This window comes from Homalodisca vitripennis, unplaced genomic scaffold (assembly GCF_021130785.1).
Source record: "Homalodisca vitripennis isolate AUS2020 unplaced genomic scaffold, UT_GWSS_2.1 ScUCBcl_4481;HRSCAF=10667, whole genome shotgun sequence".
NCBI classification, from domain to species: Eukaryota; Metazoa; Arthropoda; class Insecta; order Hemiptera; family Cicadellidae; genus Homalodisca; species Homalodisca vitripennis.
In genome coordinates this window covers 1,111-15,956 of record NW_025780602.1, presented here as the reverse complement: position 1 = coordinate 15,956, position 14,846 = coordinate 1,111, and the positions used below count along the sequence as shown (strand labels likewise).

At 34.2% G+C, this 14,846-nt stretch overlaps 1 protein-coding gene across 1 annotated transcript; it reads left to right on the top strand.

Annotated features, from left to right (window-relative positions):
* Positions 1-8,460: 8,460 nt before the first annotated feature.
* Positions 8,461-14,346, top strand: LOC124372954 (recQ-mediated genome instability protein 1-like; the record flags this gene model as incomplete). Its single annotated transcript, XM_046831368.1, has 4 exons — positions 8,461-8,635; positions 11,748-11,876; positions 12,983-13,120; positions 14,110-14,346. Coding segments are annotated over exons 1-4 (507 nt in total), but the record flags the coding sequence as incomplete, so codon positions are not given.
* Between the last annotated feature and the right edge of the window lie 500 nt (positions 14,347-14,846).

Below are 14,846 nucleotides of genomic sequence, written 5' to 3'. Positions count from 1 at the left end.
TGAGCGCTTGGGCTTTGCTTTTTGCTTCTGCTTGGTTAATCACATGTGATTACAGTAGTAGAAGACGATTGGTTCTAACTGGCCAATAATATAGCGCGATATGATAGTGAGAAAAAAATGACACCTGTTGCTTAAATAAAAATCTAGAGAATCTATTGTAAGAACAAATATAATATATTTGTATTGTATAACAAAATATATTTCATATACTATAACGGTTGAAAAGATAATATTATAATTGCAGCCTATGTTTGTATTATACTTTTTATATTGCAATATACCACATTTAAATTAAAACATTAATACGATTTCTGTAACACCTTTAATAAGTTGATAAACAAAAGCTGACAAAAGTAGATAATACGACTTATTTTGCTTAGTGCTTATAACACGAAGATATATTTAGCCTCTTTTACTTTGAATGGTATTACTGTAGGGGCTCGGTAAATTAGCAATCGTAGCCGAATGAGGCGGCGTCTTAGCTTGACAGCAAGAGACGCGATCACGGCAATACGGCACGTAATCACTTGACTAAGACTAGGCAGTTGTTGTGAATGCCGCTCTTTCGCTTCGCCGGTGTAATGCTACCAAATACAAACTTGTCTGTATCTTGAAGCGCTTGCAGCGCGTCCAACACTTAGGACATCGCTCTTGCTGCTCAACTAAGCCACACTCAAATTACTTCCCATGTATACGAGTATATAAAAATGTCTCTCTTGTCGCTCGGAGCGGTCGCGTCGCCCTAAGAAGCGAATCATGACCCGCTTGTTACATTACAGCTATCGGAGAGCAGAAGAATAACAATTTAAATGATTTCACAATTTACTTATAATATATTGCGTTTAAATATAAATTGTTTTTTATTTTCCCTAAAATATTTTGTTGCCATTTTTAAGTTGTAAAATACTTATTAGTCAAAATATGTTTGCAAAAGTAAAGAAAAATTACCTATAATGTAATACATATTAGATTTTACTTTTTACTAATTAATGATTCCATAACACCTTTTTCTCGTAAGTTTACTGTGACAGCCGCACTACGATGCGACGGTACGATCAGATTAAGGTTCGATTTCACCCAGAATACAACAGCAGTGAAGATGTTAAGAGAGAAAATAAAGACATTTGTTACGAATACAACATTTTATTACAGAGTTCATAGTCTACTAGAAAATAGTAGATTTAACTATATTTCACAAAACAAGTCAATTTGTATTGGTGATAAATTTTTTTTTATTTGTAGTATTTCATGATTCTTTGTGGTTTTTTATTCTCTTCCCTTAACAGTTATGTTCCTCAACTTATTTTCTGGATCTTTTTGTTTCTTCTCCCTTTCCTCCACCTTCTTAATTTCCTCACAAAATTATAAAATATATTAGGAATGAGAAAAAAACAATATAAAGAATCTTTACTTTTGAAAAGTAAGTCTATATTCCTTCACAGAACAGTTGTTAGATCCGGTCAGAAGGACCAAAAGGTAAGTTAGGAGATCCGGCTTGGCAAGGACCGCAATTATATTCGAAGGACCAGTAAAATGTCTAATATTTAAAAACTCATACTTCGATAGCTGAGCAGGTGGAGCCCATACGTTGATTTTCTAAGAATAACTATTAGTCGAATGGGAAAAATAAAAATACGAAATGAGATCACAAAACATAGTATTAGAAAAAAGGCACACAATTAAAGCAAAAATACAGGTGTTAAAATGATTTTCGTTTTCTATTGAAATGTCCAAAAATGTCCGAATTAGTTGAGGATTTTTAAATCTTGGTTGAGAAGAGAATTGTCTTTAGTTGCGAAGTACCATGATAAGAATGATGAAACACTGTTACCTTGCACCGTCCATTGTCTGACACCTCGACACACATGAAGTTGGGTTGATTGTAGTTCGACCTGGATTGCTTCCAAGGAACGTTGAGCAGGGGGAGTCCTTGTTGATGGATGAAGATTCCACCATGAAGATTCCACCTTCACTTGACATTGTTTTCGGTTCACTCACGAACGTTGAGACAAAGTTACTTTTGGCTCGTTAACCAAATAATGTCCGGCAAGGGGACTGTTAATTGCCATAGAACGGCTTACGGTTCACAAGAGACAAGACAAGGGGGCACGGCCCGAACTTGGTTAAAGCTGGTGTTGACGTACAACCTAGCGAAACGGAGTCTTTAGAAGAACTGGTGAGATGCCTTGGGGAGCTTTTCTTGTCCGGCGTCCTGGACGCCTGATTGGTCGACAGAAGTCACCTCATACCGCGTGACAATCGGACCACTATAGATTTGGAATGCAGGGGTGTGTGTGGGTTTGTGTGTGTGTGTGTGTGTGTGTGTGTGTGTTTGTGTGTGTGTGTGTGTGTGTGTGTGTGTGTGTGTGTGTGTGTGTGTGTGTGTGTGTGTGTGTGTGTGTGTGTGTGTGTGTGTGTGTGTGTGTGTGTGTGTGTGTGTGTGTGTGTGTGTGTGTGTGTGTGTGCAAAGATAAGTGGAAATAGATGGCATATAATAAAAATGAAGGGTCGCGAGCAAGAACAATCAGAGTCAATTTTTTCACGAAATCGAGTTTTCAGTGCCATTCGATAGCTTAATAGAAGTAGATTTCTTAATGCTATTACAAACGTGCAAAAACAAGTAGAGTCACTAAGTTTTTCAAAGGGAAAGATATAAGGTAACGGGCAAGAAACATCATAGTCCATGCGGCGGCGCACAATAACAATCAGAGTCAATGTCGCTCCCCTCCACCTCACTCTAACTCAGATTCAGTCAGGTGCTTTGTTGTTTTGTTTCCAAAACATAACCCTACTTTAGTGGATGTGTGAATGTTGTGCGGACAAGTTTTCAAGATTGTTAGATTATTTTACTGTTAGTAAACGCTATGTTGAGTGATATAAGTGGAAGTGAGGGGGAGGAAGGGACTCATGTTGGTTTACAAAATGCAAAGAAAAGGAAGAAAACGGGGAAGATGAGCGACGTGATGAAAAAACTTCGTGCAACTACTCATGAGGTTGGTGATGATTGTCAATGTTCTCGTTACAAGTGTTTTCACGTTGTTTCACCGGAAAACCGACAACGTATCATCAATAACTTTAACGGACTAGGTGATTACAACGCACAAAATCAGTACTTGGGTGGTCTTATATCTGTTGTACCTGTTAAGCAGCGCCGCAACCGAAATTCCCAAGAAGAGGCTAATTTCAATCTTTCTTCTTATTGTTACCGTGTTCGTGCATATGTAGATGATAATTTACAGGACGTTACAGTTTGTTACAAAGCATTCATGTCATTACATGGCATTGGGAACAATCGCGTTCAAACCATAAAGAAACACCTTACTAGTTTTGGAGAGGTCAAGCCAGATGGGCGAGGTAAACATGCAAACAGATCTATTGCTCTGTCCGAAGAAACAAAAGCAAAAGTAATAAGTTTCATTCAATCCCTAAAGGGTAGAAAATCACATTACTCTTTGAAGGACACATCAAAATTATACTTACCTGAAGAGCTCAATAAGTCTAAATTGCATAGAATGTACAATGAAACAAATAAAGATAATACTGTTGGGTTCACTACATTTCGAGACATTTTTGATAGTAAATTCAATATTTCATTCGGGTACCCAAGGAAAGCCCAAGGAAAGATACGTGCAGTACCTGTGATGTACTTAAAGCAGAAATTTCTGTTTTAGAAGAAAAAATCAATGGAGCGGATGACAAAAAAACTAAAGATACATTATCACAAGATCTAACAAAGAAACAAAAAGAAAAAGAAATTCACCTGGCTAAAGGCACAAAATTTTATTCAATTAAAACTAAGTGCAGGAAGGAAGCAAGAAGAAAAGAAGAATTTGAGGCCGTTACGATGGACTTTCAAAAAAATTTGCCTACACCAAACATTACAACATCTGACGTATATTATCGACGCCAGCTCAACTTTATATCATTCAATGTCCACGTGTTAAGTGACTCTACATCGTTGTTTTACACATACGACGAAACCGTCGCCAAGAAGGGAGCAGATGATGTTTGTTCAATGCTTGAACATTTTTTTGACAATGTACTAAGCTTGAATGTGCGACATCTTGTTCTGTTTTGCGACTCGTGTGCAGGACAGAACAAGAATTATACCGTCATACGCTTTTTACATCACACAGTTGTGGACAAGGACCGTTTCGATAGTGTGAAAGTTGTGTTCCCCATAAGAGGTCATTCGTATATGGAGGGAGACAAAGACATGAGCGTTGTAAACTCAAAATCCTACACAGAGACACCAGATGACTGGAGGGATGTGCTCAGAAATTCGAGGGTGAAACCTTCACCTTTCACAGTAATAAACTGTGGCACTGAGGTTAATTTTCAAACCTGGACGAAGTACTTTTCTGACAAGTACGTAAAAAAATGTCCCATCCCAACGAGACCTATAAGAGTACTCAAGATTGACAAAAATGAACCAAGATTCATGCTGCACAAGTCTAACTACTTTGGTAGTTATTTAAAGGCTGTCTTAGTTCCTCCAGTGAAAAAAAAGCAAAATTCAAGAAATCCTAACAAAAACAACTCTCCAAAAGTGCTTAGTAAACAGTACAACGGACCAGTGCCTATTAAAGCGGCAAAAGTGAAAGACCTTTTACACTTAAAACAGTTTTTGACACACCAGGAGTCAAAAGCTTTCTATGAAGCGTTAGTACCTGACAGTGAATGTTTAGAGGAAGCCTCGGACGGCGAGTTTGCAGACGACCCACTCATTGATGAGGCCCAGTGACGGGGAAAACCAATCAAGGTCATGACTCTTTTTTTTAAATATTTAAAACAACCTTTTATTGTCGTGACTTAAAAATGTTTACTGTGTTTGGAATAAACTAAATACTATTTGTAACATGTTTGGATAGTTATTTTTAGTTTAGACCTTTTTAATAGTAGGTAGGCGACGTTAAACTTTAAAAACTGTTTTCTGGCAAACTAGGTTCAGTTGACTCTGATTGTTCTTGCCCGCGACCCTTCAAATGGTATCGAACAATGGTGGGCAAAGAGCAGTTCTAAATAACATACAATTCTGGTTATTAGTAAAAAGACTATATTAATGCGTAAAATTTGATTAATTATTATAACTAAATATGAAAACCTAACAACAGTGATTAGTGTTTGTAGTGAAAGGGTCATAGAATTTAGAATATTTGCTGTCATTATGAATTACAAAAATATAACTCTTTTTGCCATGCCCTCTTTTCTTTATAGTATTGAAATATTCTAATGAAATAGTCATGTAAATTTATTCTTTTTCCCCTTGTATAAAACCTAAGCTGAATTTGATGTAAATTTCTATAAACTATTCAAACGGTTTCTATAATTTTGCAAACGCCATTGTATATTTAATACATCTCTTTTATAATTAGGTAAAATTAGGTTTTTCAACATTAGATCAATGTGTTATAGAGCCTATAATTTATGTTTCTTACTGAATTTGGACATGTACCTCTGGGTCAAATTTCCCGTTATAGTCATGTTGTTGTCATGGGGGATTTGAATACAAGACTTACTCTGTCCTGCTACCTAGATCAAACTTACTAAACGAGCATGTTTCATTCTTCTAAAATGCTTCTACTAATATTTCAAACCACCCACTACAGTAATGCTGCTGACACTTAGTGTGGTAGCTGTTACTGGTCCAACCCATGTTGCATACTACGAACAAGTCCCTTTCCCCGCCTTTTAAAGCACGATATGATTTTATGTGCTTATAAACTCTACGCATATAAAGCGAAAGCTAAATTTATCAGGTGTAGAAAGTATAAGGACATACATCATTCTTCCTTAACTTCTTAGCATTAATTTACCGTCTCCTCAGCTACCTAAGTAAATAATTTTTTCCTTGTGATCTTTTTCGATCACCATGCACCTGTTATCATCAAACGAGTTACTAAAGCTCCTGCTCCTGCTCCATGGATAAATGATTTTATCAAACTGTTTCAGGAATAAAGATATTCTGTTTTTTTCAGTAGCTAATCGGTCTAAGTCCTCACTAGAATGACTGTTCACAAACATCTTAGGAATAATTAAATTTTCAATTTATATACCAACGATTTGCAAACATACATATACTTTTAACCTGATGAAAAAAGACTCTTGCGGTTCACTACTGAATTTATCTTGTGCAAAACGGCATGTATTGGAGATGAATGAAAGCATAATTAAAACCATACTTTTATAAAATGCCCCCAAGACTCTATATTTACTTTGGCAATGTAACAAAACTTGTACTAAACAATTACGTACGCGAATGCCAAGATAAAAGTAAAAATCTCCAATTAATTATGTATGTATGTTTGAAACGGACTTAACTTAGTAACTGCAACTTGTAACGTAGTTTTTGCCAGCGTTTGCAATCTAAAATGTTTTGCTCTATACCTGCCACTCGACTTTAAATTTATGTTAATTTTCCTCCCTTTAATAATTATTGTGACATAGTATTTACCACTATGATAAAGACTTCACTGTCGAGCTGTAGGACAGGCTCCATTGAGCCCAAAATTACAATATCATCAGATTAATGTTCAAAGGATAGACTTGCGATACATTTTTCTCTAATTCACAGCATTTATCTCTTCTCAAACTTCTTCAGCTCAAACAGCTTCGTGGTTATCATATTCGCACTCTTTTATACTCAATCAACACGTTAAAGTCCCATAGTTACCTGTCCAAAACATTTTAGATTCATATCTGATATCAGTTGATAAATTAGACGCAGGGACGCTTCTCTGTTTGCTTTCCCTATATACAGTTCATCAGTTTTTAACAATCCGTTCACTGTTCAATCTTGCTGGTAATGGAACTCGCTCTCTGGCATTATCAGAAGTGTGTTATGCTGTATGAGGTTTAGGAATAGAGAGGACTAAACAGTCCTGATTCCGCTTGAAATAAACAAAGACATTTATATTTAATTTCTGTTTCATTATCATTGATTTTAATATTCAATTATAAAAGTAAAGTTTGAGTTTTGGACCACATTATATATATATATATATATATATATATATATATATATATATATATATATATATATATATATACATAATATATATATATATTTGTGTGCGTGAGATATTTTTAATTGAAATTTAACAAAAACATTGCTGTCATTTGTGTTTTATCTAAATATTTGTATATTGAAACTTACAGTTTTTATTTGAATATCAGTTATTGGAAAACCTATAATTTGATTATTCAATTTTTCAAATATATATATTCACTAAGCATTGGCACTATACTTTACCATTAGTAGTTCGTGTTAATTAATTTTACTAGTATTCTTTTAAATCCAGCGAATAGAGTTAAGGTTATTACACTTCTGATAGTGTTTCTTGGTTAAGCTACAGTTGAAGAGAGAAAATAATCATCTGCCAAATAATTGGCGTATTACAAAACAAAACCGCGCCAACGCAAAAAGGTTATCGCTGTGGCTATATGGCCGGCTACCGTCTGTAGATTAGACAGCCGGGCGATGAGTGGTGACGTCAGGGCAGCCATGACACCACTGTCTTAGAAATATAAAAAACACAATTTGTAGAATATTTTATTAATTACATAATGCATTGGTAATGTATTGAACGGTAATGTAAGTGTACGCTTAAATAAATTAAAAATAAGAAATATACAACTAAAAATTAACTATGTACCAGAATCTACACTTCGTAGTTTATTAAGATATAGTTTTGTTTCTCTCAATTTTACTGGAATGTTTCAATTAATAGTCTTTAAGAGAAATCATAATTAATTATACATACTTTTGTCATATTAAATGTGTATGTCATTTAATAGCATAAAATAACTGGAACATTTGTTTTATTTAGTAATAACACTCAAATGGTTATGATTTCATTGTATATTGTATGTAAGTGGTAAGAGGGAAATTAGTCTCTCGTCTTGAGATATTTGAAAATTAATTCTTCCATTTACCGATTAAAAATAGTTTTATTATCAATCACTTATGTATTATCGGACTTTAGCAGGACTGTAAGTTCTTATAGAAGGGATCTTGGTACAGTTTAAAGTATATAGCATACAGTCTACATCACTACCTAACTTTTCTATTGTTTTCGGAAAAATACTGTCAGTTATACAAACGTCTGGATGAGTCAGACAGATGTAAAGTAACGCAATTGTTCTCGAATCACTTATTCTTAATTGAATATGGTCCGTATTTTCTTTATTATTGATAAAAGTTTTCAACTTCAAAAGAACTAAACTTTCTACAACCCGCCATTTTAATAACAATGCACAGTGCTAGTGCTATTTCAAAGCCTTTGGCGTCACAGTCTGTGACGTCATAGTCGTTCCCGTTCTTTGAAACCAAGACCGGTGACCGGGCATATAGCCACTCCGAAAGGTTATCTATAAAACAAACATAACCAATAAATTAATAGTATATATGAGGAGTCTATGGAAATTGAAATTTGAACCTCTCGAGAGTGAACAGTTGAGACCTTTAATATTTAATTAGAAACTAGCCTATGTTATTTTTATAATTTCTTTGAGTAAGGACGAGCATGATGTTAATAGAACTGTAAATTATTATCTGTTTAAATAGATATTACATACTTATTGAGTATGAGAATTATCCAGGTTTGAATATTCCAGATTAGGGATACATGTTATGGTAAGCCAAATTTTTTAAAGTGAAATAATGGAGGCGTCTGATATACAGGCCTATTTTAGTTGATTAAACACTGCCTCTACTGTTGAATACTATTTTGACAAATAGTGTGAAATCGATAAAGTTGATAATTATCTTTACTTTATTCAGATTACCTAAAACAATATAAAGCAATTTTCACACAATAACCTACAGTAGTATACTTTAATTTCATAACGAATTGTGGTACTTGGCATTATCCGTAGCCCACTTTTTTTTCGAAGAGTTTTTCTTACTGGAGACCTGTAAAAACTACATTATTACAAAGAACAGACTTGACGTACTGTGGAAATTACATGTCATTATAACCATTAGTTCTTGTTTTCTGCCTCCCAAAAGGAAGTGATGTCAGCGAGGAGGAGACCACTATGTCCCTGTCTACTGCCTATATAATTGGCTTTATAAGTAGGTAAATACATACATATTTATTTTAAATATAATAAGTTAACAAGCTTCAATGTGATGTGAGCTTGAGTTTAGGTAACATCTCATGCAATTTTTTTTAGCATGGTGGCGCCACTGAAGCCGCAATCATTGCCAGGGGCATTTCCGATACAAACATTATTTATATGCATATTAATAAATAAAATAATAACTACAACATGATTTATAATAATTACATTTTTAATAATAATTGGAGGATTAATAATTCTATTTATATATAAGAAGAATTGCATCAAATAATTACAAGTAATTTTACAACCTTAGACCACGTGCCAGACTGTCCAACGTGATCTGCAAAGGTCAAGCTTGTAAAGATTCTGAAGTTGGACAATCTGCCTGTCATTTCCTTTTGGGAGGCAGTAAACACAAACTGATTATCATGACATGTAATTTTCACAGTAAGTCAAGTAAATTCTAATAATAATAATAATTTTCTTTAGGTCCCCAGAAAGAAACATTGTTCCAAAAATAGTGGCCCCTTGATAATACCAAAGTAGGTACCTGATTTTTTACATACACACAAACCATCTATTGTACATAAATTAATACCAATTTAAATTTGTGTTATATTCCAGGTAGTTCATATTTGTTTATAATTTTGTATTTTGTTTCCTTTTGAAGCCTCAACAAACAAAACTGCTATTTAATATAAGGTACTGGATTCTGTATTAATTACTGATCGCAAGGTTTTCTAAATTCCGTCAACAAATTAATATAGTTCTGGTAGTTTTTATGTTACACTGAAAAGCTGATCTCAACACATTATCGGCTCATTTTGCACTATCAGTTAAGTATGTACCAACCATCCAACTGGTAGAATAAAAATTCTCTTCAAACAATCTTACAAAAAGTGGGCTTTTATTAACTATGTGATGAAACCCATGAGGAAAGTATACCATATATGTATTTTAGAAATCAGTAAAATATCTTTTTTTTTAATTAAGAAAAGAGTGTTGTTGCATTAAAAAAATGACTCATCTACCCAATATCTTAGGTCTTGCTGGTTTTGAAAACATTTGTCGTCATAATATTTAAAAAATATCTTGAAGAAATCTCATACATTTTGTAAATGATTGCTTGTCAAAATGTGTGTACTAATAAGAAAACTTTAATAGTTTGAAAATTTTGACTAAAAACAGTTGTTTTACTGCAGCAATTGAGCAATGCAACCAATAATTAACTTAACCATATAGATTTGTTGGTCTTGTTTAATGTTTGTCCATTTCATCTTTGCTGTATATCTTATGGTTTCCAAGATCCCTTCAGTCTGCATAAAATTTGGAACTCTGTATACAAAAATAAACTAAACTGCCACCTAATTAAAAATAAATTATAGATTTAATTTTGAACTAACTGTCTCTCATAGAAAGTGGTTTTAGTTTTGGAATTGTGATATTGTTATTTGTACGGAGATTGTAGGTATGATTAGTTTGGAGACTCCAGGATAGGTGCATGTTTCTTCTAACAAGAGAACTGATACTGTACATAGATTGAATAGAATGTCATTAAGCTGTTTGCTGTTTTCTTGGAAATATGATCTGCAACAGTGCCTGCACAGAAGATTAAAAATGCTCAAACAGCCCTTTTTCGAAGTTTTCAGGTCTGTTCTCCAATTTTTGTATGCTCAGATTTCTACACCGTAGGTAAGATAGGGGTAAATTAGCCTAACCTGCTAATAAACCTTTGGTGTCCAGAGTTGAAGAAAGTGTGATTCAATGTGATAATTAAATCTTAATGGTGAGGAAAACTAATCTCATGGTAATGTCAGTCTCAAAGTCGCTATAGTCCTCATAATGGGAAACAGAGACACGGAAAGCATTCAGACTCAAGTTATGTGGTCTCAGATTACAAAATATTTAGGGCTAATTTGGGTACTTTGGGATTATACCGACCACACCCAGACATGAATCGTTATTTCACATTTTGCTTCTACTGATTACTAGATTAGCGTAGAACAATATTTCGTCAATATAAAACAGGAATTGTCTTATCGCAAACCCCTCCCCATCCTCAGACAGAGGTCAAAGTCGAGCGGTCTAGTAGATAACGTGATTGCAGAGTCTCGCCGCCCGTTCAGCTGATGTGTTGCTTTGTTGTACTTCCGTGTTTTACCCCTACATTTCTCCAAACACAAAAATTCAACAAAAACAAACATTACCAAACAAAAACTAAACTCTTTATTGAAAAAAACACTCAAAACTTGGTTTTATTCTTAATTACACTCCGCCACCCAAAATGCGAGTGCCTCCGGCCATCAGCGCGGGCTTCGGCTCCACGGTGCTGCCCCGCGCTGATGTCAACGAAAGAAAAACATCCCTCGAGATAGTACATATCAGTAAAATACCAAATTCTAGAGGGCCGATCAGAAATATAAATTGAATTGTAATGGAAATGCAAAAAACTTAAATAATCATGTGATGCCGCGCGGCCTGCCGTAATCGGGATTCTCGAGAAAGATAAGATAACAGCGACAACAATTAATACCTGGAAATGCTTGTAATTTTGTAATTAAACAGTTGCTTTTTCGTTCTATCATGTTTGTTTCTATAAATTTATATTTTTGTTTTCTTCATACTGGTGTGGTCGGTATAATCCCAAAGTACCCTAATTTGAAATATTTATTTTTTTTCAGGGTTTCAACATGAATATTTCTGAAGCTGAAAGTGTATGTAGATATTTGAGGAGCAGAGAGATACAAATGTTACCAAATAACGAATGGCTTCTTAACTGCATGGATTGGTACAGATCCCACCCAGAATTGGTAAAGTACGATGTTACACTGCACTTTTAAGTATGTTAAACAAATTGTTAGTCATAGTAAATCATATTGTTTATTAATAGATCTAAAAATCATAAGTGATAATATAGGTCTATTTAGAATATCTAAGTATAGGCTAAATATGGCGTATTATGTTGTAGACTAATTTAACAGGCTATATACTTCTTGTTTTCTTGTTGTTGAAGTCAGACTAACTTCATTTAGGGATGTTCTGTCCTTAAACATTTCAATTTATAAAATCTGTTTATTTTGTCCACTTTATACAGTAGTTGACTCCAAACATTTCAAAAATAATTTGGTATCTATTCTATATGTAGCGTAACTAAATTGTTGAGTCTGTAGATAACGCAATGTTATAAAATATTCAAAAAAAGTACACTGTAAATTAAAAACATGCCAACTATGAAAAAAGTCACTTCTCACTAAACATATTGTTACAGTATTTAAATTTCTTACAAGTAAAATAGATTACAGTAGAACCTCTTTAACGGCATGTTTGAGACTCGACGCTTGTCGGATTAAAGAAAATTCTGGATTGTGGAGGTTATTTATAAAAATATAGGAGTCGCACAAAAAAAAACACAATTTACACACAAGAATTTTACTGTATGTATTTATTATTTAAACATGGGTTAATTAAACAATATATAAATCAATATGTACAGGAGAAATATTAAAATGCGTTTTTTAAGTACAGTACATGGTGAAATAAATTTGAATATAGTATGAAATACAGTACAGTACTGTACTACTGCTCAGAGCGTGACGCTTTGTGGCTCTTGAGTGTTGGCGGTAGCTGTCGATGCTCACTGTTGTTTATTGTGAAGGCAATTCTATAATTTTTGTCTATTGCCGTAGATGCCGTATTATAGACAATTCCGGACTATAGAATGCCGGAGTAGGGTAGTCTGGGGGAAAAATAAAAACTTGCATTTGGAATTTGCAATTTTAGCCTACACTGTGATTTGAAACAACTACTAACCTTGATGACACTCCAGTTTCTTACAACTTATACGATTTAATTTGTGTATTTTTACTGTAAGTTTTGTAACCAAATAAAATAATTAAGATGATCCTATTTGACTTAGGTCCAGGTCTACGGCTCTCAACAGGAGTATGTTTGTATCCAGTGGTTGTTGGCTGATCTACAAGATGTGCAGCAAGGTTGTCTGCCAACCAACTGTAACAATGGAAACTTGGAGTTGAGTGGGAAATATACAGTTCAGGTAGGTGCAAAACATTTTAATATAAATAATTTAAAACTTGATTTACTTATTGATTTCTATATTTTACTATTTCAAGAACAAATTTTAATTGCATTAATTAAAAATTGTTTTAGTTCACAACTGTCTTGTAAGTTTATTTCTATGTAAAATAAAGTCACTGGGACAAATTTTCTATTTAAAACAATGCAACATACAAAGTGAATAGCCTTATTTTAAAGAACAATTGAGTTATGAACCTTAGAGAAACTGATAAATCCTGTGGCTAAACCAATACAAATTTTTGGGAAAGTGATATGCACGTGTTGATAAACACCTGAGATAAACCAATATCTAGATATCCAATATCCATAAACCAGATTTCTGTGTTTGTGTGTATCCATCTGTACGATAACTTAAAATATCGACCCATTGGAGGGGGGGGGGAGTAACACTCTTTGGGCCATGATATTGTCTGCTTTTAAGCAAATGTTAAACCTCACATACTGTCCCGAATTCTGGCTTACTTGGACTTTGGGTCTGAGTTAGAGATAACGCAGGTTCAAATCCTGTCTGTGACCATTGCACTTTTTATCAGTACCATTGACCTTGTACTGTATCGACTCTCCCCCTTATTCTGTTTGATAAGATCCTCGCACAGGCCAGTGGCCCATGAGGGCGGACAGAATAAGGCTTGAAAGGGGATCGGCCTCTCCTTTAATTAAAAAAAAAGAAGTTACAAATCTTTTTTTTACAATTTTGTTTGTTGGTCATCTGATAATATAGACCAACACAACACACATTTGATATATTGTAGGCTATGTTTGTACTCTAATACATGCCCGTAGGAATCCTTTAAGGCATTATTACATTAAATTGATATGTCTGAAATAAATTGTTTAAACTCCATGACTGTCAGTATATTATCATGTGGGATGAAAATACAATATTCCTGAGTCTTTTTTCTAAACTGTCGTACTAAGTTTGTCTTGTAGCAACTTTTGCGGTTACAGATAAACTGGATACGTGACATAGGTCAGTCTTGCTACTCACAACTGCGAGCAGCGCAGAACATAAATGAGGCTGAAAGCAATGATAGTGTGTCAGCTGATGAACCTAAGAAACAGAGCTGGGAGCCCAACCCTAAGAGAGTGTTGATGATGGAGATTTCCGATGGCTTAACCACTTTAAAGGCCATGGAGTACGCCCCAATTCCAAAGTTGACTGAACCATTTCTTCCTGGTCTCAAGGTAGCTTAAAAGTAAGCTTCATACTTTGTGTAGTGGTTAAAGGCCATATATGTTTTAGTATTAACTTATGTTGTAGTATTATAAGCGTATGTACACAAATGGTAAACGCTATAATTTATTTTTATTGTTTACTCATATATTAATGACATACTACATTACTTTCATGAGTATTGTTGTTTAGTCTTTCTTATTACAATGTACAGCTACTTACTTGTAATACAAATTAAAAACATTTATTTGATTATGATACAAACCCAGAATGTCTGAAGAAACAATAGAATTTGTTTTTGCTTTGACTGCTCCAACGTAGAACATTCTCAAGTACGTTCCCACACAGCCGCAACTTCCCTACCTCCCCACAGCTGCACATACACACACCACTTACTCAATTTGTAATACGACTGTTCCTGGTCTCTTAATCTCAGATGTTTGATATATTAGATAAACTACCCAGAATTAGATAAAAAAAAACATTGCACAGTGCAATGCTAGAATTTTAA